Source organism: Oreochromis niloticus, linkage group LG16 (assembly GCF_001858045.2).
Source record: "Oreochromis niloticus isolate F11D_XX linkage group LG16, O_niloticus_UMD_NMBU, whole genome shotgun sequence".
NCBI lineage: Eukaryota > Metazoa > Chordata > Actinopteri > Cichliformes > Cichlidae > Oreochromis > Oreochromis niloticus.
This window is the reverse complement of record NC_031987.2, coordinates 30,436,489-30,459,068: the sequence shown is the minus strand read 5'-3', so window position 1 is coordinate 30,459,068 and position 22,580 is coordinate 30,436,489. Positions and strand designations below refer to the sequence as shown.

Genomic DNA, 22,580 nt, shown 5'->3' with positions numbered 1-22,580 from the left:
GATGTAATGTCAGTGTTCGTTCTGACATCACTTACGAAACATAATATATTTAATAATAAAGGATTTCAGTGTTATAAAAATATTTCCCAAAAGCTATACAGATGTTGTCCTGGTACCCAAAATAGTTTATATAATTATGTTTCATCCAGATTAATGTGTCTAGGAGGATTTAGGGAAAAGCCATTCAGATATATTTTATGATCATTATAGTAAGATTATTATGATAACAAACTTGAAGTAGAGAAAATAATTTCTGACTTCAGAGACCTACTGCTCTGCCTTTATATCACTGAGATAGGGATGAAGGCTTTTTTAGGCAAATAAAAGTCATTTTTCCTTTTCATTAGCACTGGCCTGTAAAACGTGGTGGTACCATCCAGTACACCCAAAAAATCATTTATTAAAGTGATTAAATAACTTCCTTAGGGATTAACAAAGTATTCTGATTTCAAAATGTTACTTGAAGTTGTGCACTCATGGACTGCTTTTTCCTGCTCTACTTTTCCCTTTTTTTGGTGGAGATTTCAGGGTTCATACATAAATAAAAGGAGGCCAGCATGTTTTCAAGTGTCGGTACCGCAGCAGGAGTTTGTGTCTTTGCCAACAGGAACAGAACAGAAGTCTGTTTGTTCTCATAGCAGCTCTCTGATGAGAAAGGTGAGTAAGATCGAAACCTGGAAGGGAGGCCGAGGCTCTGTTTGCTCGGCACCCGTCAGCCCCCTCCACAAACCAAAACCTCTTCTGTTTACTCCCAATCCTTATCCTTTATGTGTGTGTGTGTGTGTGTGTGTGTGTGTGTGTGTGTGCTCGCTAAACACAATCAGGTTTTATAGTTTGAGGGGAGATTGGGAGCAGCGACAAACAGAGAAGAGAGCAAAGACAGAAGAAGCTGACAGATTCATGGACTGCATCAGAGTTTAGAATTAAAGGTAAGTCACTTCTTTTTTACTTCTTTTTTTTTAATAAACACATATTTATTATGTGCCCCAAATATATTTTGGGTAAGTTTTTAAAAATTATATTACTGTGTGATACTCTACATTATAGACATTAAATCGGTGCAGCTATGATATAACTATCGTACAATACTGGTACTGCTATAGAAAATTATTATGCTGGGCAAAAGCAGGAAACATTTTCAAATTGATTTGTTTGCAGTTTTAAAAAAATTTAAATGGGTTCATCAACCCTTAAATTTCATGTGGCTATCTATGGTACTTAACTTATCAGAAGTCAAAACCCAAGCAATGTCTTCAATGAATATACTACTGTTATTGTGGGGTGGGGTGTACCTATTGATTTTAAACAGATTGACCTCTTTGTTAAAAAGCCCAGTTTTACAGCAACATAAATATATTTACAGCCGCACTTACAGGGTTTGGTTTCTATAAGAAAGTTTATTGGAACTACTCCAGTCTACAAATCTTTGAAAGGCAGTGTATTCAGAGGAACAGCCATTTGATATGGAAACAGAGTTTATCACCCTAAAAAGTAAAAAAGAATAAGAATTAAGACTTCTAGGGTGGACTATTGTAAATCAAAAGTTGCTATAGTGAGAGTACTGATAGGGATCGGAAAGACAGAACATATTTCTCCCATATTGGCATCTCATCATTGGCTCCCTGTTAAATCCAGAATCAAATTTCAAATCTGTCTCCGCTTGAATAAGACCGCCTTATCTTAAACACCTCATAGTACCATATCACCCCAATAGAGCACTTCACTCTCAGACTGCTGGCTGAAAGTGAAGTGCGGCCTCCCATTCTACTTTTAAACATCCTGGGAACGTTTAACGGTAGAATGGGAGGCCGAGCCTTCAGCTTTCAGAAACCTCTTCTGTGGAACCAGCTAGCCTCTCCTAGATACGTTGCTGCGAGCTTCCCACGATGCACTGAGTGTTTCTTCTTCATTCACCTCATTTCAGTCTATCTTGTCTCCCTCCCACATTAGATCGCTGCCTCTCCCTGAGCCTGGTTCTGCCAGAGTTTTCTTCCTTCGAAAAGGTCGATCTCTATTTTTTATACACTACTCTGTATTTAATCATCATTTGTAATCATTAATAATTATCATTAATAATGTCTGGCTCTTTTCTACGGTGTGCCTTTTGTCCTGTCTTCCTCCATCACCCCCACCTGGTCGTGGCTTTTAGCTGCCCCTCCCTGAGCCTGGCTCTGTTGAATAAATTCTTCTTGTTAAAAGGGAGTTTTTCTTTCCCCCTGTCACCAAATGCTTGCTCATAGGGCTTTGTCTGATTGTTTGGGTTTTCTCTCAATTATTGAAGGCTCTGTTGTTGTGATTTGGTGCTACAGTATATAGAAAAAATGACTTAAACTGAATACAAAATGAGTTAAGTTTGTATTTTTTTACATGCCTTGTCTTCCTATTATTCCTTCTCGCCTTTAGCACGTTAATTAAATTACACTGACAGCACTTCTGATAATTATGTCCATGAAATGCTTTGCAGAGCTGGAGGGTATTGACTGGATGGATGTCTCACCACAGGTTTGAACCCTTGTTGTTTTTGGGGGAGGATTTGCTGTTAAAACCTTGTGAGGGTAAAATGTAAAAGAGGTCAAAGTTCTCACATAATGGTGAGAATATCACTCGTTACAGGCATCACCTCTGTGTCAGACTGTGTACTATAGCAGCTAAGTGAAGGTTGCCTTTTTCCCCTCTCTCCATTTATTCTCTCTTTTCTCGTCTCCTAGGAAACCTCATCTGTGTAAAAACCTACTTGGTTTCAAGGAGGATACGTTTGCCAGAGATAAAGGCATTTCATCACATTGCACCGGAGACTAGGTTCAAGAAACTGCCTTTTATCAGCAGACAGCAACTGAGCTGAACATTTCACAGTCTTCATATATTAACCTTATTTTTCCCTCCAGTCTTTGAGTCTGGAGTGTATTTCTGGTATCTGATTGTTTGTATTTAAACCAGGATGAAGAACAGTCAGGCTCTATGCAAACTGAATAAACTATGACACTGTCTTTGAACTTACACCAAACAGGGAGGAAATCTTTTGGTGCTATTATCTAAAAATGTGAAGTCATGTTGAGTGTTAAAATGGATTCGGATGAGTAGTCTGTTCTCTGTGTCCCTTCTGCAGACTCTCCTTTAATGTGCACCACAGAGGGGAGGATTTTTTAATATGTGTACAGCTTTGAAGAAGGAGACCAATGGTAAGATGCTATGATAAAACTGAAAAATCATATATTCCTTATTATGCGCAGCTATAGCTCAGCACAATGCTGCTCTTTTCCTTTGACGTATCCTCATTGCTCTGCTTGGCGCTCATAGCCACTTCAATGATGTTTTCAACTGGCAGATCATATCCATAGCCCACGCCTTTCTCCCCTCACTTTCAGTCTCACCCGCATCCTCCTCTCTTTCGATGTCAGTCATTATGATCCATTTCAGGAGTCGGTAAACATCCAGCATTGTGTTCAACAGCCACAAACTTAAACTGTTTCATTCTGGAGGAGGCAGAGAGATCACCGTGCCAACAAAACACCGGTAAACATTGGTGCCATGGCAACCTCCAGAGCGCAGGACGCAAATCTCCATGGCAACCTTTGTGTGTGTGCAAGGGGGAGATGGAGCCAATGATTGAAAGACGTCGAGACAAATGATTATATTGTCAGCAAACAGAAATATTTATCAATGTGCTAATGGTACAACTCTGACTGCAACATCCAGGAGATGAATAATGTGAGAACTGCAGGGCAACGAAGGGTAAACAACAACTGCAACACAATTCCCTGATGCCAAACATCTCTCACAGATCTAATCATCGCATCACTTTTCATCCACTGCAAGGTTTACGAGGTAATAAAGGACTACAGCCAAAGCACAGAACTCAATTTCATAAGGACTTTATATGTCATAGGAAAATGACTGAAGAAATTAAACTTTATTTTTTACCCATCAGCCAAGAAAGGCTGATAGGCTTTTGTCATCACCCTGCCAGGTGGGTGGCGTGGATACCCAACTTTGTGGACATGATACTTGAGACAAAGGTGATGTTGGATTTTCAAATTATAGGTGCATCTACAAAAAGTCTCAGACGATTTAAATCATGGTTAAGGTCAGAGGTCTAGTATCTTGTGACTCTTGTGAAATCAAGAAGAAAGTCACCTAGGATTTTCAAATTTATACCATTAGTGCATCTATTCAATTCAGTTTTATTCATTGTTAGGTTTTTCTCTGTATGGATTATTGTAGGGTCTACCCTACAATAATACATACAGAGAAAAACCCAACAATCATATAAAGTGCCTTGAGGTGACTGTTGTTGTGATTTGGTGCTGTATAAAGTATAAATAACATTGAATTGAATTGAATCATATGACCCCCTATGAATAAGCACTCTGGGACAGTGGGAAGGAAAAACTCCCTTTTAACAGGAAGAAACCTTGGCAGAACCAGGCTCATGGAGGGGCGGCTATCTGCCGTGACCGGTTGGGGTAACAGAAGGAGCTACTAGAAGACTGCAGGGTAGCACTGATGGCTGCCAGTGTTTTTGGTATTGCCATCAGTTCCATAGTTTTCCTGTTGTTGTCTGTATCATGTGTCTGGATCTGTTCTTAGACCATCTTGTAGTTAACATTAACTCCTCCTGCAGCCTTCTGTGTTTTTACTTCCCACTTTTGTTCCTTTTCCCCGTCCCCATTATTTTCCTGATTCACCTGGACCTTACTATCCATCGCCTTGGTGTGTGTATTTAATTTGAGAGTTCTCCCACAGTCTTCATTGTGAAGACAGATTATTCTGCGTGGGTTCTTTTACTAGAGTTTCTTCCTGTGTCTGACTTCCAGCCCCCCTCATCTGTTCTGTGCAGCTTTATGTGGTATTCTTAAAAATATAGCCCAACACTATTCTTAGCACCCTGCCTCTGAGATGCAGAATCTCAAGTATTGCCTTGAGTGGGCACAGCCAGGGTCGGATTCAGAAAACACTGGCGCCTCTGCAGAGCCAGTTCTTCCTTGGTGCTTTTTGAGAACCAGTCTATAATTAGACTGGTTTGGAAACTGAACATTGTCTGGGGGAAAGTTTAAGTACTTATTGTGGGAGGAAAACATGCTGGATAGAATCTGAAGGTTGCATCTGCAAATCACTGGTTTATTGCTTGCATTGGTCCGTCACATGGTCACTGATGACAGTGATTGACACTTTCTTGTTAATGCCAAAAGAAATACAAAAATTGCTGGGCCTATTTTCTTTCTTTTCAGTGGGAATGCCTGGAATTGGATCAAGATGAGGGAGCTGCTTCTGTACCATGTCGTTGTAATCTAGTTGTAAGAAAATATTAAAGGTGTTTTTGGTTATGACCTGGGATGCTGCTTAATATTCTGAAAAATGTTGCAAATTAGAGCTAAAAAACTTTGTGTAGTCAGTTATGCTTTGTCTTCTGGGATGCAGGAAGGTACTATATATGTGCAAAGGTCTGTATGGGCCACTAGCCATAAATTCTCTGTGTTCTCCAATAGTCCAGAAAACAGCACCTTCTTCCTGTATTTACTTGTGTCTGGCTAATAAGCACACTAAATATTCACACGTTGTGGTTTGTAGTGACACATTTTGGTTCGCTTGGATACGATAAATATACTTCATTGTCCCCTTAGTGAAATTTGTTGTGGACTCAAGTTCTGTCACAGAAGCTGCCTTCACACTTGGATTTTTCTCTGTGTGAAAAGAAACCAAATCGTGAGAAAAAGCTACAAGTTTACAAACTCATCAACTGATTCGGACCAGAGGAAACAAACTACAGGTGTGAAAACGCTCTCAAAATACCCCAGTCTCTCTGGCTCCATCTCCACCTCTCCAGGTTCTCCTCCACCTGCTTCCTACTCTAAATACACATCACATTGTCTTCCATCTGTTATCCTGCTTTTCACTTCACCACTGTCTCCCTGTCCCCATACATGTCCTGCACCACCCTGACATACTTCTCTGCCACTGAACTTCATCATGCATTACCACAGTTCCTCTCTTGTTACTATACCTTGTATTATCTCTATACCTACAAAGACACAGTTCAACCTCTTCTCTATACTTCTCTATTAACACACTGAAAGGAAATACTGCATCTGTAGTTCTCTCTCTCAGCATGAAACCATACTGCTGCTCGCTGATCATCACCTCTCTTCTTAGCACTCTTAGAACTCTTTTTCTTATCTTCATGTCATGTAGTTACTACAGTTCTGCACATCATCTTTGTCCTTAAAAATTCTCAGGGATCCTCTCACTCTACAAGATTGTATTAAACAGTCTGGCCAAAAAGTCCACTGCCCTCTCTCCTGGACATCTCAGGCATGTCATCTGAACCATCTGCCTTTCCACAATCCTCTGTACTTCATCATTCACTAACTTTCCTCCATCTGTCCTCCATTCTCCCTCATTCATTGATGAGCTCCTCAAAATACTCCTTCCATCTTCTCAGTACACTCTCTTCACTTGTTTATATATTTCCAACTCCTAAATCACCCTAACGTGTTGCACATCCTTTCCAGCTTAATATTTCTACTTGGCAAATTGATACAAGTACTTTTCTTTGTCTTAAGTATCTAGCCTCCCATGTAATTCATTATAAGTCTTTTTCTTTAGCTTTGCCACCTCTATCTTTGTTGTATGCCCAGCCTCCAAGCCTAGCCTCCTTTTCCTTTGAATGCTTTCCAGCATTTTGTCATTCCACCACCAAGTCTCCTTGTCCTATTTCCTCTGTCCAGATGATACACAAACACCTTCTTGGCAGTTTCTCCTCCCACTACACCACAGAAAGGGCAGTGAAATGTACAATATCATTTCTGTTTTAAAAGAAGAAACAAAGAAGAAACAAATTATTTTAACATATGAAAAGTAGTTTTGAATTAACTAGCTCACCAGTTCTCAGAGTTAGTTCCTCTAGATCAGCAGTCCCCCAACCTTTTTTGTGCCATGTCCGACAATATTTTCACAGACCGGCCTTTAAGGTGCTGCGGAAAAATACCACAAAATAAAACTAGTACAGCTACCGAAAAAGGGAGATTTATTCATAACACACGGGAAAAGACCCAGGGAAACCTTGAATTTCCTGAAAACCATAAATTTCACACCCGGGCCTCAACTCTCACTGCCCACTACCAAACGACTCACGGACCGGTACCACTGCTCTAGATTTCTTCTTTAATGACATGTTGCAGACCTATTCATGTGTGAACCACAACTTGGGTGCACTGACACTTGCTGTAGTTACAACCAGCCACCGTCTGCTGTGGCTGACACTTCTCCATGAGTAAGAGGAAATGTAAATGTTACTCTAAGCCAATGCAAATTGTGAGTTCATCCAAAGTTTTGGACAGTAATGCATAACTTATTGCAAAGTAATATGAAAGGTAATACCAAATTCTTCCAATTTTTTAAATATATTTTTGTCATAATATTTTGAAATATGTTATTCATTTATGTTTAACTTGTTTAAGTTGACAGCTGGGATGGGCCACCTCCACCCTGAACTGGATAAGTAAGAAAATGGATGGATGGCTGTTTAAGCAGCCCTACTTTCTCTGGATAATGTGAATGGATGTGGTGACTGTTCCTTTATTACCCTAAACAACCAAATATACATAAATATATTTTGACCCAATCCCAAACACACCTTCCTTTTGCCCCAAATATTCACTACCAAATGATTCATTCATTGTGGAAAAAACATCTCTAACTTCCTGCTTTTTGTTAAAAGCTAAATCATGCTGCTGCAGGTAAACAGTGACAGCTGAGGGCTGCAGGCAGAGTAGGCATTTTTACCAAAGCATCAACAGATGGTTCAACTCATTGTTGGCTTTTGTCTATGAAAAACAGGGAAAAATATACAACATGCAACGACACACAGTTTTACTAGAGGGAAGGGATGTTCTTAATTGCCTGCAGGTTTCCAGACGCTATGACCTGCAGCTTGTAAATTCACTGTTACATCATTTGGATCAGTTAGTGTTACTGCAGGGACTTACAAGCCAGCATATTGCCAGAAGAAAAAGTGCATCTACAAACAACTGAGTAAGCCAAAGGTCCTGTAGAGAACCCATGCAAGCACAGGGAGAAGATAAAACCTCCACACAGGCCAGCAGGTGCTTTTGAACCCAGGACCTTTTCAGTGTAAGGGAACAATGCTAACTGTGTCACCAGGTTTTCTCCCCAACAGATATGGATACAAATGACACAATAACTGCTAGTTTGGCTTAAATGGAAAATAATTTAGGTAAAGCAGCTTAAAACAATATAGTGCAATAACAATGTCATAAATGATTGAACCTACAGAGAATTATTAGCTAAATCTGGAGCTTCTCTGAAATTCCCTCCTTCTGCAGTGTCATTTTTTTGCTGCACCAAAAGTCTCTTATTAGAGAGACAATATGCTGGAGACTGAGCAGCAAACAGCAAGATTATTAAGCAGAGGCAGTGGTAGTAGAAACCAAAAACAGATCTAAAAGAGCTTGAATACTGGACATATATTTACATAGAAGTGCTTTTGAAACACATGCAGTCTGAAATAAAGCCACTTTTATTAAAGCAGAGAGGCATACAGTGAAAGCCTTAGATAATATCCTCTAAATTAAATTAAGCAAGAAGAAAGTGGATAAAGCAGATAAATGAATCAAATTGGCAACTATTAAATGCATCAACAATCTTTAAATGAGACAAAACAGAGAACATTAAAATGAACAGAGTGTAGGCTTGTCTGAGTTTTAGCAGCAGTCAGCCAGCCTGGTACAAAAATATACTTGTACATTTGCACCACAAGGTCTTGTACTCTTATCACAGATGGAAAACGAGGAACAAAGATCCATTTACCTGTTTTCCTGCTTGTTGCCTCTCACTCTGTTAAAAATTAACTGAGGAAACAAGTGTGTGGCGTCAGTCAGTAATGGCAATGGAGAGGAAATATACTGCACATGTCCCCTAGATAAAATCAGATTTATGTGGTCATTTTATGTAGTTAGAAATGGTGGTTGATTGATGATAATGACCTGCCCACAGCAGCTTATTTGATTAAATGCAATCTTGTCATTACTACATATACACTGTGTAGGAAATATCTGCAGGGAGGAAGCTATTTCCCTCATTCTGCCAGAACAGTACACTAGCTTTTCTTATTTTAATGTATAGAGACAAAGTAGCCTAAATTGGCATAAGGAAAACCAATACCAGTAGAAATCTGAATGTTTGTGACTGAAACAGGGTTAATAAATGTGTGGATGTGACAGTTTTAACTATGAATGATGACATTTATTGACACTGGTCACCATTACTTACTTAAACACTGCAGACCAAGCACAGCTTGTTGGCAGAGCGGGTTCATTTGGAAGTGCCCTTGGGCAGAATGGTGAACTCCAATTCTCCCCAGTATGTGCATGAATTTTAGGCAAAGTACTTTTAGACTAAAGCACCGTGTGACTGGGTCAGTGATGCTTGTGGTAAAAAGCGTGTTGAGTTTTAAATTAGAGTAGAAAAGTGCTACGTAAGTAAAGCCCATTTTACTAACCACACTCACTGACAGCAGCACCTTATCTTAGGAGAACATTTTGCCACATCAAAGCCACAAAATTGCTAAGGAATGGCTCAAAGAGCACAATAAAGAGCCCAGATCTTAAAACTCTCCATTGTTCAGGAACAATACTCAGAGGCCCTAGCCTTTAATCAGTAAAATCTAACATTCAATTCAGCTTTAATTATCTAGTGCCAAATCACAACAACAGTCGCTTCAAATCACTTTACATTGTAAGGTAAAAATCCCTGATAAAAGTTTACATTTTTTGGTGATTTTATTTTTTCTTGTAAAACATTATGTAATGCATTCATAAATAAACATACCATCTTCCCCTCCTTACACAGAGAAAATCCACTTACAGCAGGAGACAGGAGGTAATTGGCTTTAAAGCCCACATACCAACAGCTCTAAAGCTCACTCTGGACCCAGCTATTCAATACAAAAAGCTTTAAAAACCCATGCACACACAGTTAATTGTCCAAAATCTATGTGCTCTATGCGCTCGTTCAAAGGCTGTCCATTCTTTGTCAGTCTGATTCTGGCCCTCGTACTTTATGTTTGACACCTCTGCCCTATGAGCAAGCCCTAGGTGACAGTGGGAAAGACAATCTACCTTTTCACAGGAAGAATAGAGGACAGACTGAAATGAGGGGAGTGAAACAAAAACACTCAGTGCATCATGGGAAGCTCCCGCAGCCTAGACTTATTGCAGCACAATTTAAGGAGAAATTAGGGTCACCTGATCTAGCCCTAACTATATGTCCTATCAGAACACGAAGTTTTAAGCCTAATCTTAAAAGTACACTGTTAAAAACAAAATCCTAGAAAAACAGTAATATTCTGGCAGCTGGGGCGCCAAAATAATACCAATAAATAACAGAAAATAACTTTCTCATAAAAATACGGTTATTTTCAGTAATGACAATACAGTTTGTTGCCCTAATTTTACATGGGATTTTGCCTTTTTCAAGTGCTTTTAAACATTAAATTAGGAACATGTTAATGTGATTAAACAATGAAATTACCTATAAACAAGGTCAATGAATGTGGCAATATGAATAATAATACTTAAATGTACAGAAATATACAGTTAACAGTTGGTTTAAATAATAATGGATTGCATGCCCTGGGACAGAGGCGAGGCTGCCATATCGCACCATCGGCCCCTTACCAGTAGGTGGTAGGTAGGTGAAGTGTCTTGACCAAGGACACGACGACCGAGAGTGTCCGAGCTGGGGCTCGAACCGGCAACCTTCTGATTACAAGGCGAACTGCCAACTCTTGAGCCACGATCGCCCTAAATAGCAATAATAGTAATAATTATTTGATGTTAAAAAAGTTTATAAGAATCATTTCATATCTTTTTCCATAGCATTACATTTGAATTTAACAGTTCAATCTTTCAAATAACGGACAAATATTTGTGAAATCATGATACATTTGTGAATGTATTTTAACAATCTAAATATGCATATGTACAGACAGATACATTTAAAAAACAAGAAAATTATGTTTTATTACATTACAGTGATTTTACGTTAATCTACATTTGAAATGTGAAATCACAGTCTATTTATGTAAATTTAATGATATTCTAGATTCTAGTAAAATACTTTTATATTAGGACTTTTTCTTACAGTGTAGAGAGTATCAAATAGCACAGGACAACCCCAGAGGTCATGTGGACCTGCAGAGTCATAATCAGGTGTTTTTGTTTATCTGAACCCTGCGTTAAAAAACAGGCAGAAATAACAGATGACAGGCAAATTCAAAGTCAGATATCTTCTTACTGCAGCCTCTTTCCTCTAAACATAATGGAGCTCAGTTTTGAGCACTCTCTCAAACTGCTTAAAGCAAAGCCCTAAGGAAACCCTTCATCTCATTTCAGCCCAGTCCCAATTTCAAATGCTCTGTTTTTTTCTCTTCCCACATTGATCTTTATTTGTCTGAAATAAACAGCTCATGAGATAACAGTGAGATTCAGGGGAAAAAAATGATTGCTTTATAAATGACCAGACACAAAATGAGAAATCGGTTACATTCCCTCTGAACTGCGTATTTTATTTCTGCTGTATTCTCAAATAAAAAAAAGATGATTTATTTCTTCGGAGACTGAGAAAGGGCTGTTACGAGCAGCAGAACTTTCCTCTGGGTAGAGAGAGAGAGAGGAAAAACAACACTCAACTTCTAACAAAAGCACTCGAGTTGAGATGTGAAGCATGAAAGTCGAATTCAGGCCCTCTCTCCACTTTCTCTGTCTTTTTATCTGAATGGCTGCTAGAGTCCAGATGCTCTCTTCAGGGAGGTGAACCCGTCTTGTCGGCTTCCATTATTCCATTCTGCTGGAGGCACATTTGATATCGAGAGCTTCTGGCTTTATCTCCCCACAGCAGGTTGAAGGAGCTGCTAATACAAAGCTCACTTGTTTCACATGTTGGGTAACACAAGACATGCAGTGCACCTTGCAGCTACAGCAGCAATCAACCTGCTCCACCGACAACCTCCTACAGTTTACAATGTTTCCATTCAGCTGGAAAACAATATGCAGCACCACTTCTGGATATAAAAAGCCTTACCTATGAATAATGAACATTTTCTGCTTGGGTCTTTAAAAAAATTGGCAAGATGATCCACACTGTAAAAATTTGATTCATTTAAGGTGCTAAATTTAAAAGGCAAACATTAGGATTTCTGATCCTGCTTCGTTGGGAAACTCAGTTATGTTTTGTAAGAAAATGATCACAAATACTTTTAAGTAGTCTAACTATAACTTCTCAAAGTAAGTACCGTGGCTACTGCTGTTTTGTTGGAACCATTACTCATTACATCGTGTGTTTATGGAGCCTCATATTCTTAGAATGTTATCGCTCTGTTAATGTTACTACATATAATCTCTGTAGCAACATTAACAGAGCTACCCAGTTTGCTCACAAGGTTACAGCTTTGCTAGTCAAAATTAAAACAGATTAAATATACAAGCCAGTATGACAGAACATGTGTAATATTTTAGCTAACATATTAGGAAATAAGGTTAGATGGAGGCAGATGAATGTGCTGTGCTGACCCTTAAAGGGAGTACTTAAAAGAAGAAGAACCCACTGTTTTTCATTTCAAACTGGGAACTTCACATACCCACTCTGGATTGCGTTATATTAATGGAGAAGTGCACCAACAGCAGATGGTGCACCAACACACTATGGGAATATATACTGTGATATCACGTTTCGCTTATTAATATCTGAATAGTGTATGAAGCAAATGTAGTTAATTACAAAAAATGTTACGTTTCATTAAAGTGGGAAAAATATTTAAGTCGGCAAAGTAGAAATGTTCAACATTTTTTTCGCTAGTACAACTTTTTTTAACTGCTGTTTGGTGAGCTGTGACTGGCCTAGGAGGTGCAAAGAGCTAACTATTCTCAGAGTTTCGTTTTACAGTGGAGAGTTTCACTGAATTTAAAAGGGAGCTCAAATCATACACATGAGTGTAGAGACATTTCCTGATATGCTCCTTTGGCAGAGCTTTGAATAAAACCTGACATGCCCACGAGTCATTTAGCACGATTTCACAGTCAAACACCTCTCTTACATCAGTCATCTTTTATGGCAGCTGCAGTCCGATTGTCTACAGCCTTTCTGACAAAACTGGACAAAGAAGAAACGTTTCAAACTTCAGCGTCATTAAAAATGGCTGGAAGTGATAGCCAGAGCCTTTGAAGCTGATCTGACATGTTTTACCATGTCTTCATGGACATGGTTCCTGTTTCATGTTTGTCCTTGAGAAAAAGTCCAACATTCATTTTATCTTTATTATTCTTTCATAAGTTTGTTACTACGCGTCTGTTTGCAAAATTACATTTCACAGTGATAGTTATGACTGCGAGGCAGCTCCACATCATTCATTTGAAAACATTCATTCTCTCAATGCTGTTTCTACCCATGTGACCCACTTTGAGCCTTTTATGCGAATGTTTAATATCCTCTCGCAAATCAAAGTTATGTCTAGTAGAAACACAAGCATCAAATTAACATAACTCTGCGGAGCTGTAGCTGGTCTGCAGGAGAATTTTGACACACCCATGAAACACTAGATAAACATACCAACATAGATACAAAGTAACCCATCAACAGATTAGAAAACTCCCACTGAGAACATGAAAGCGCTTCTGAAAAACATTTCTAATGAAGTGAATAAATCATGATTTTTAACATTTGGTGCATACACATGTGGGCCCTTTGGATGAAAACCCCCTTTTATTTAGAAACAAGTAAGTATATGCTATAAATTTCAATGTGATCGATAGATTTCTGTCAGGTTCAGCTGAGAGTGTGAAAGGCAGCTGGCTCAGAGAGAGTCTACTGAATAAAATCATGTCTGGAAACAGAAACAAAATGAGAGAAGTCCAGCTAGCTTAGTTGGCTATAAGAGTTCAACCCACAATACCAACTTACTGCTTCACTGTCATTTATACTATACTGGAGCTTTCTACAACAATATTTAAAGAAAAACATTTTAACACAACAGCTATTTAGAAACAATTTGATTTAATGTATTTTATTAGGTTTTACTTAGATTTTAGATTTTAATATTTGTAAATTTTTAATATCTTTGATATCTATCTAACACAAATATATATATGTGTGTGTGTGTGTGTATCAGATAAAGATGTGTATTTTGTGCCTTTAGTTTAAAAGAATAGAAACAATGTAGGTGTATTATCTGTATGTAAACACTAACAATGGTCAGTGCTTCTGCACAGCAGGGTGACTTTGTTTTCTTATGTGTGGGTGCTGGTTTAATGGCTCCACTGTGCTCCAGTGAAGATAATGATATCCAGCAACAGAAGAGCAGATATATCCTGATTGTCATTTCAGCTTTTTGAGACGCAGCAAAATAGAGTTTATTTACCTCCAGTATACTCCTGGTAATAATGTCCCAGGAAATAAATCAGGCTTCAGGGAACACATGCAGTCAGCAGAGGGCTCTTCCACATACAGTAAAATGACAAAGCTTGTGTGTGAGCTTTGTGTATGTGTGAGTAGTGTGTGTGCATTTAGAGAGAAGAGGAGAGGTGGAGGGCGGAGCGCTTCTCCTGCAGGTATCCTCTCTGGAATACAAAATGAAGGGGCTGGAAAACGTGTATGCACATGTTCCCTGGCTCTTCTAACATTTAACGTCCGTTTCCTGGAACTGTGTGGTATGTGTGTGTCCGTGTTTTGAGGCATCTTCATTCAAAACTGCTGGTATGGGCAGATTATGAGTACCCTGGGCAAGAGGACACTTTATTTTGGTGACTTTTAAATATGAACTATTTACTCTTCCACAATTATTAAGTCGCTCTGACCACCAGAGCCTCTCTGACCTATGACAAGTTTACCCATTCTGTAGTCTAGCTATGTTACATTCAGGCTCATAAATTGGGGAAAATGTACTAAAATAAAGATTAGGCAACATTTTACTTGATATTCATGTCATATCTCTTGAGTCACGTGAATATGTTTCATATAAAATAAAAATATATGACAGCTGACTATAGAAGGAAACCCCTTCACAAGTTTTATTGTTGGACTTTGCCATCTAGTGGATGAAGTTTGTACTGCACATTGTTATAAAATAGTATATTGTAAAAAATAGGGATTCTGTTTCTTTTAGGATTTTTTTTAACTACATGTTAGGCATATTGGTATACATATAGATTTATCAGAGAACCTTTTTGCTACAGCATGTTTACACAGCCTATTACAGGCGTGTACACATATGAGTTACAGTAAGAAAAGCTACAGGTCTTACATAGGTGCTCAGATTCTATTAAAAATGGGATGACTGACAGTCTTCTTCAGCTTAATGAAGAAAAAACAGAGGTCCTTGTTTGTGTCCCCTGACAGATTTGTGCCAAAGGTAATGGACACTGTAGGCCCTCCTTTGCCACATTTACTAAATCTTCTATCAGAAACCTTTGGGGGTAACTTTATAAACAGCTTTCCTTTTAGATGATCATGTTAAATCTCTGGCTCACTCTTGCTTTTTTCTCTTAACACATCTGTTAAGAGTGTGTGTAACACATATCACACTCTGAATTAGAAATTGTTGTTCATGCCTTTATTTCATCTCGTCTGGATTACTGTAATTCCTTGTTCACTTGCCTCTGAAGTTGTTCAGAACGAAAATGCAAGACTTTTAACAAAGTCTTCTAAGTACTCTCATGTCACACCCTTGAACATCCAGACGCAGGTCGTTGAGGTCTTGTGATCAGGGTGTGTATCTTACAAGGCTGAAAATTAAGGAGGACAGAGGTTTTGTCCAGATTCTGGAACTTTCTCCATTTGAGCCTGAGATCTGTGGAGCACATAGTGAAAAACTCATCTTTTAAAACTTGTTTTTATGTAATAATTGCAATAATAATTGTAATAATTCTCCTTTAGAATTTCTTGTTGTAGAGCACTTTGTGATATTTCTTGAAAGATGCTATGTCAATAACACTGATGTGATAAGGTACTGTAAATCAAGGGAGCAGCTGAAAATTGTTGTTAAGATGTAACGGGGTGGGCAGGGTTTTGTCCACAGGGGGGAAACAGTTTTTGGAGAGCAGTGTCAGTGTTTTGTTGCGCATGGCCCAGTTCGGTAAATAAAGAAATGACTGTGAGGTCGACATAGTCTCCGTGGTTCCTTATTGCACAGGATATCACCAATATTTGGTTTTTTTGTTGTTGTTGTTTTTTGTTTTTTGCACTATAGTGACACTCCTTACCACACGGTGGCGGTAATGCACCATGGGCCACATATGTGTCTGCCTGACTGCCGGGACACAAAGCAGGGTAGCCAACATACATACAAGTGGCCAGCGTCATTGCATTTATACTTGTGCTGGTGCATTATGTGTTAAGTACCTTGTGGTACAGTGCTTTATAAATGCTATATAACAATAGTTGTAGTGGTTACATTTCTAAGAGGTGCACGTCAGGTTACGCCCCCCTGAGACCTTACAATGTAACGTAGGTTACAGGAGGGGTTTCTGGTGTTCTGGCAAAAATTGACTGTGGGAAAACTAGTGAGAGATGTGTCACGAATTAATGACTTAGCCAAGTCAGGAATTTTAGTCTAAAAGAAGTTAATTAATAGAACTCTGCACAGGAATGAACTGTGAGGTTCCTGACCAAGAAAATCTCAATTTCTACAGAAGAGAGACCTTCAAGCCAGACTGAAGTATGGTAAGGACAACCCGGAGAAAGATTACTTATACTGGAAGTTCAGCTAAAAGTAGAGCTTACTGGTCACACTGCTTATATTTGGAAAAAGCAAGGAGAGGAGTACAACCCAAAGAACACCGTCCCTACACTAAAGCACGGTGTAGGGAGTATTACAGCAAGATATCACAGCAAAGCTTGTAATAGACATGCCGGTCCACTGTGTCCATTTCATGCTTTGCCTCTCAAAAACCTTAAATGTAATTTGCAGTAGGCTGCAGTAACAGCAGAGGGAGATACTTTATTTCAAACCAGGAAGGTGTTAAAACAAACATTATTAACATATTTACACATATGCACATATTAGCACATATTAGCCTTAATTGCTTATGGTGATTAAAGAATCTCCATTTCATGCTTTGAAGAAGCAAAGTGGAAAATGGACACAGTGGACCGACATGTCTATTACACACTTTGCTGTGATCCTGAGTTGAGTATTATGCTGTGAGGATTCTTCAGTGTGTCTGGAACTGGGAATCTGGTCAAGGTGGAAGGATCATGAAGAGGACTATGTGAAGATTTTAAAAGAAAACCTCAAGCAGTCAGCAGCAATACATTGCTCCTGGTGAAGAACTACCTCCAGAAGACCAAAGGGAACGTTATTGACTGGCCTGCACAAACCTCTACATCACAGAAGGAGGGTCTGGAGGGGTCAGTGATGAACATGAGGTTAGGCAGAAATCAAACTGCACCCACGAAACCAGGGAGACTGAAAGCAATAACATTTGTTATAATACTTTTGTTGATGTTGAGTGATAATGGCATTAAATGTCAGGTCATTAAGTGTAAATATGCAATACTTCAATTTATGATTTTGTCATTTTAAGTAAACAAACAAACAAACAAAAAACTAGGACCCTATGTTATTTCATGTGATTCAGGGACTTTTGATTTTTTTTCTCTCTTTTACAAAGTACATGTAAACTGGATGGACCAACTAGGTATCCTCAATAGTTTGAACAGTTGGTTCACTGTTTCAGAACTAACTGATGAAAACCCCATTGCTCATCCTGAACATGAGGTTTGACTGGTGTGTTGAAGATATCATTTTCTCTGAAACTATGGCACAGATCCTTCAAAGGAGGGTCAAAGTCATTTCAAACCGATGTGCATAACAGCAAACAGCACAGCTCGTTTGTGCTCATGCCCTTAACCCAAAGGTACAAGTACAAATGATCATAAAAGGGCTTCCTGTGAGCAGTCTAGTTCTGTAAGTGACACACAGAGGTGAACAAGGCGTCTGTGTGAGTAAGACTTCCTCCTTTTAGGGTGGAGCCTAATGGAAGGCAGTGTTTGAGACCAGGTGTAAGAAAATGTGTTTTTATTCTGTTTTCTGAAAGTAATGCAGCAGACTATAACTATGTTCACTCGCTTACATCTCTGATGTCATGGATCATCATCAAATTTCAATAAATGAACAGATAACAGATTAATAACTACTGTTGTATTGTTTATTTTTTCCAGATCACGTTTAAAGAAGACATTTTTAATGTCAGTGAGACTTTTTAGCTGGTCAAATAAATAAATTATATATAAAAGTGACCGTTCCAAAAACTTCTACCAGCTTCTACTTTGTGATAGGAATGCTGTTTGTGGCTCAAAATGACTTGTATGGAGTATGATTCACATATTATAGACCAACAAGTCGTTTACACGAGCAATGGATAGATCGAGATAGAAATAGATATAGAATATAAATAGAAATAGATCGAGCAATTTATACGGGCAACCTTTATTATTTATTTATTTATTTTACACAACAGGAAATCTTTATTAACCCACGTGAGACCGAAAGATTTCCTTTCAGCGTTTGCGTGCCTCCTGTGTTTCACCAGAAGGTGGCGCACCTGACTATGACTGTTTGCATGCGATTACTAAACTACACCCAGTTTCTTTAACATGCTAACACCGTTGATCTGCACACCTTCCTGTTTCATTCCATCCATTTCTGCTTGTTTGTGTTTCTTCCGGTCAGCTTGATAATCAAATAAAAGAAAGCTTCATGCAAAAACACTCCTCCATGGCTCTATGAACGCTGCCTGTGCATGTTTGTCAGTTGTGGCTCTCGCGTGTCTATAGTAACCCGATCGCCGCAGAGGCTCGCCCTCTCATTGGCGCATGTCCCGGCTGGGTGGAGCGTAGCGGGGTGCTTTTGATTTGTCCGCCTCACACAGCCTCACAACAGCACGGCCACGGAGAGCGTTGCGGGTGTAGGAGAGTGTGCTTCCGGAGTGAGTGAAGGAAGCGGTGGATGTTATTTTCTCTCGCACAGGTGCGGACCGCGGAGCTGTTTGTGCGCAATTTCCAGAGAGATCGTTGACCCGGTGAGGAGCAGAGAGCTGTTCGGTGTCATCCTTGTTGTCTCCGGCTCTGGAGTATTCTTACAGCGCAGCTTTCCTTCGTCGCCAAATGGATGCGAGTGTGTGAGGAGAATACTAATGATCGGAGCTCTGCGTCCACTGTTGCTGCTGCTGAGGGCCACAGCAGAGCTCATCAGTCATCCACAGCGCGCCGGGGCTTCTCCGCTCTCCACTCTCCCAACCTAAGGATTTTTTTTTACCCGTGAAGTGGAAGGCTCTGAGCTTTAGGACAGTTTTCTTCCCCTTGAATCGGGAGATAAAACCAGCAGCTGCAGAATAAATGCCATAATGGGCAACAGCGTTTCCAGCATCTCTGCCTTCCAGTCTCTTCACATTGTCATGCTGGGCTTGGACTCTGCTGGGAAGACCACGGTTCTTTACAGACTTAAATTTAATGAATTTGTCAACACGGTCCCCACGATCGGCTTCAACACGGAGAAGATCAAGCTGAGCAACTGCACTGCGAAGGGCATCAGTTGTCATTTCTGGGACGTGGGGGGGCAGGAGAAGCTGAGGCCCCTGTGGAAGTCCTACAGCCGCTGCACTGACGGAATCATATACGTCGTGGACTCGGTAGATGTGGACAGGTTGGAGGAGGCCAAGACTGAACTGCACAAAGTCACCAAGTTTGCGGAGAACCAGGGCACGCCGCTGCTGGTCATCGCCAACAAGCAGGACCTGCCCAAATCCCTCCCGGTGGCGGATATCGAGAAGCAGCTGGCACTGCACGAGCTCACCCCCTCCACCACTTACCACATCCAACCTGCCTGCGCTATAATAGGCGAGGGGCTTCACGAGGGCATGGACAAGCTGTATGAGATGATTCTGAAAAGAAGGAAATCCTTAAAGCAGAAAAAGAAGCGGTAACAGCCGCTGGACATTACTGCAAGGAGTCCGGGTTTTACCAGTATTGCCCTTAACAGTGACTTTTCTTTTTTCATTTTTGGAATAAAGCTGTTCAGCCACTGAAGTCCTGCTCAGATGCTTTTGCGGGCAAGAGTATGCAGGACAGAAAACACACCAGGATAACCAAAATCAAGACAGGAAACTTGACTGGGCTGTTTGGAGATGCAGCAGAGAGAGAGAGAGGAACAGATAAACGGGCTGGCCCATTTATCTGTGGCTTTATCTCAGACTTTGAACCCACTTTAACTGAAGCTTTGGCTCACCCTGGACTCTTTTTTTTAATTATTATTATTTCCACCCACAGGACATCTTTGTGGAAACGAGTTTGATTTTGCACGTGGCTCGGGTCACTCATGCCCCCTGCTCTTTTTGTCTTGAACACAGACATCTGTAGGATCAAGGTTTGATCTTGACTGCTTTTGGAGCATTGAAGTAGCCTTTCCTCTGCGTGGTGGACAGAGGACAGAGTCCACTACTTTGCACTTTTCATTTGCTAACAGACAGTAGAGAACTACACTGTATTATTAGAGGAGCAGTTTCAGGTGATTCATGTACTAAGAAGCCAAAATTGAAGTATTTTTTGTATATTAAAAAGATTTTAAATCAATGTTTTGGGTCACGTTCTTCATTTACACACTGCTGAGAAGTAGAGGTGATGTGGAGGTTACAGTGGCAGCAGGATGTGTGGTGGGGGAAAAAAGGCTGGCATGACTGCTGACAGTAAGGCAGAGATAGTGATTTCTTCATCAAGATACCATCACAGGTGTGGGTCAAAGATAAGTTTGGGGTCACAGAGTTCAGGCAGAAGCTAATAACGGCCTGAGCTCAGATCTTTGTTTTAATGATCTGCACATGAAATAAATGTTTGGAGCAAAGCCGGAACTCATTTGTGAAATTTATGGATCTGCATTGCGGTGCTCTGTTTACAGCAGCAAGCAGTGATCAAATTGGGCTAATGCGCCCAAGGACAGTATAGATTTCTGTCCCAAATATTTCACATCACTCTGTAACTAATGTGGGCATTTATCTTGTAGTTTATTTAAATATTTCCTCATCATACAAGTCACAAATTGTGGGTGGATGTGAGGTATTTGGGCTAAACTGAAAGTAACTGTTTATATAACTGATTAATCTGCTCATTATAAAAATACTTAGCTCACAAAACGTCAGAAATAGTGAAAATGCACATGTGTTACATCAACTCCACCACAGTCAAAGAAATATGTTCATATATGTTTAATTCTTCTGGATATATCTAATAGCTGCTGTAGAAAAACTCATGTTTGAAAACCTGTGATCGGTGACCGGAAGTACTGAGTGTAAAGAAGAGCAGAGCACACAGGAGAAGAGGTGGTTTTTGCAGAGAAATGTTCTGAAGACCAGGCCACCTTTTTACAGTGCTGTGCACTGTGATGCAAAGAGATGCATGAATCATGTAAACAAACCTTAAGAAAGATATGAGGGGCTTCAGTTTCAAACTGGAAACCATTGCGATAAACTAGACAAGTATGTAAGTGAGTGAGTGTACTTGTAAAGTAGTCTCACCAGCAGCAGCTCTATATATGATGATATTTTCACTTGAGTAAAATATCTGAATCCACCGTGAGTCAATCTTGTGTGTTTGGAGGTTTTCTGTTCGTTTTGTGTGAGTAAATTACTCCAAAGTTAATCATCTTCCATCTCTGCAGAGCAAGAACTTCATTACTAAATAAGGCAGAAGCAAACCGATGACTCTGTGAGAATAATGAGAAAACGTGCTAATATTCTTTGTATCGCATGCTTTTTCACTTTAAACACAAAACACATGTCGTACCTGAATCTGTCCTAGCTGCATGGTAGCTTCTAAATGCATCACACTTTGCATTGACTGTGTTCTTGTTATGTTTTAAGCAGCAGCATTTCCAGGACCAAAAACAAGACAGGGAGGGTTCATAAGAGAGCAGAATGTTTGATCAGAAATCCATACAGGGTAGGAAACTGGTGTCGAAAACACTGGATACAGTTTTAAGACTCATTTGAAGCCCTGTGTTATAACACTGATAGTACTGCATCAAAAATGGTGCCGATGAAGAGTTTAAATGCTGTTTTGTACTGACTAACTATTTTACTCTGTGTTAGATGATAAACGTTCTAATCCTAAATCTTCAAATAATTCTGGGCAGCTTTAAGAACAATAATGCATATGCATGCTTTATGCATGCTCCAGCTGATCCAGGAGAGAAGGACAACCGCTGCCCAGGCGAAAACCTGTAGTGATCCCATATGTGTCAGGAGTATCGGAACAGTTGAGACGCATTTTTTCTAAACACCGGGTCTCTGTGGCTTTTAAACCCCAAAATACGCTGCGCCAAAAACTGGTCCACCCCAAGGATCGGGTTCCCCGACAGAAACAGAGTAACATAGTGTACGCTGTTAAGTGCCAGGAGGATTGCCAGGATTTATATATCGGGGAAACCAAACAACCTCTAGCGAAGCGGATGGCACAACACAGAAGAGCAACCTCATCAGGCCAGGACTCTGCAGTTTATTTACACCTACAGGCCAGTG

General features: G+C 39.8%; 1 protein-coding gene and 1 long non-coding RNA gene across 6 annotated transcripts; both read left to right on the top strand.

The window, feature by feature from the left end:
- The first annotated feature begins 517 nt into the window (after nucleotides 1-517).
- LOC102079563 (uncharacterized) lies at nucleotides 518-3,908 on the top strand. 5 transcript variants are annotated; one of them, XR_003216604.1, is made up of 6 exons: nucleotides 518-657; nucleotides 825-929; nucleotides 1,951-2,003; nucleotides 2,465-2,502; nucleotides 2,709-2,799; nucleotides 3,107-3,908. It is a non-coding gene; the product is annotated as an uncharacterized LOC102079563 (long non-coding RNA). The 5 variants fall into 5 exon arrangements; XR_002058498.2 differs by having other exon boundaries at nucleotides 2,938-3,908; XR_003216603.1 differs by having other exon boundaries at nucleotides 2,709-3,179; nucleotides 3,451-3,908.
- A 14,953-nt stretch (nucleotides 3,909-18,861) lies between these two features.
- Nucleotides 18,862-20,640, top strand: LOC100710947 (ADP-ribosylation factor-like protein 4C). Its single transcript, XM_005475268.4, has one exon. The coding sequence runs from the start codon at nucleotides 19,416-19,418 to the stop codon at nucleotides 19,992-19,994; it is 579 nt and encodes a 192-aa protein (XP_005475325.1). The 5' UTR covers nucleotides 18,862-19,415; the 3' UTR covers nucleotides 19,995-20,640.
- The last annotated feature ends 1,940 nt before the right edge of the window (nucleotides 20,641-22,580 follow it).

Coding starts and splice junctions, on each gene's coding strand:
- LOC100710947 (XM_005475268.4), top strand. CDS start 19,416: ATGGGCAACAGCGTTTCCAGCATCTCTGCCTTCCAGTCTCTTCACATT.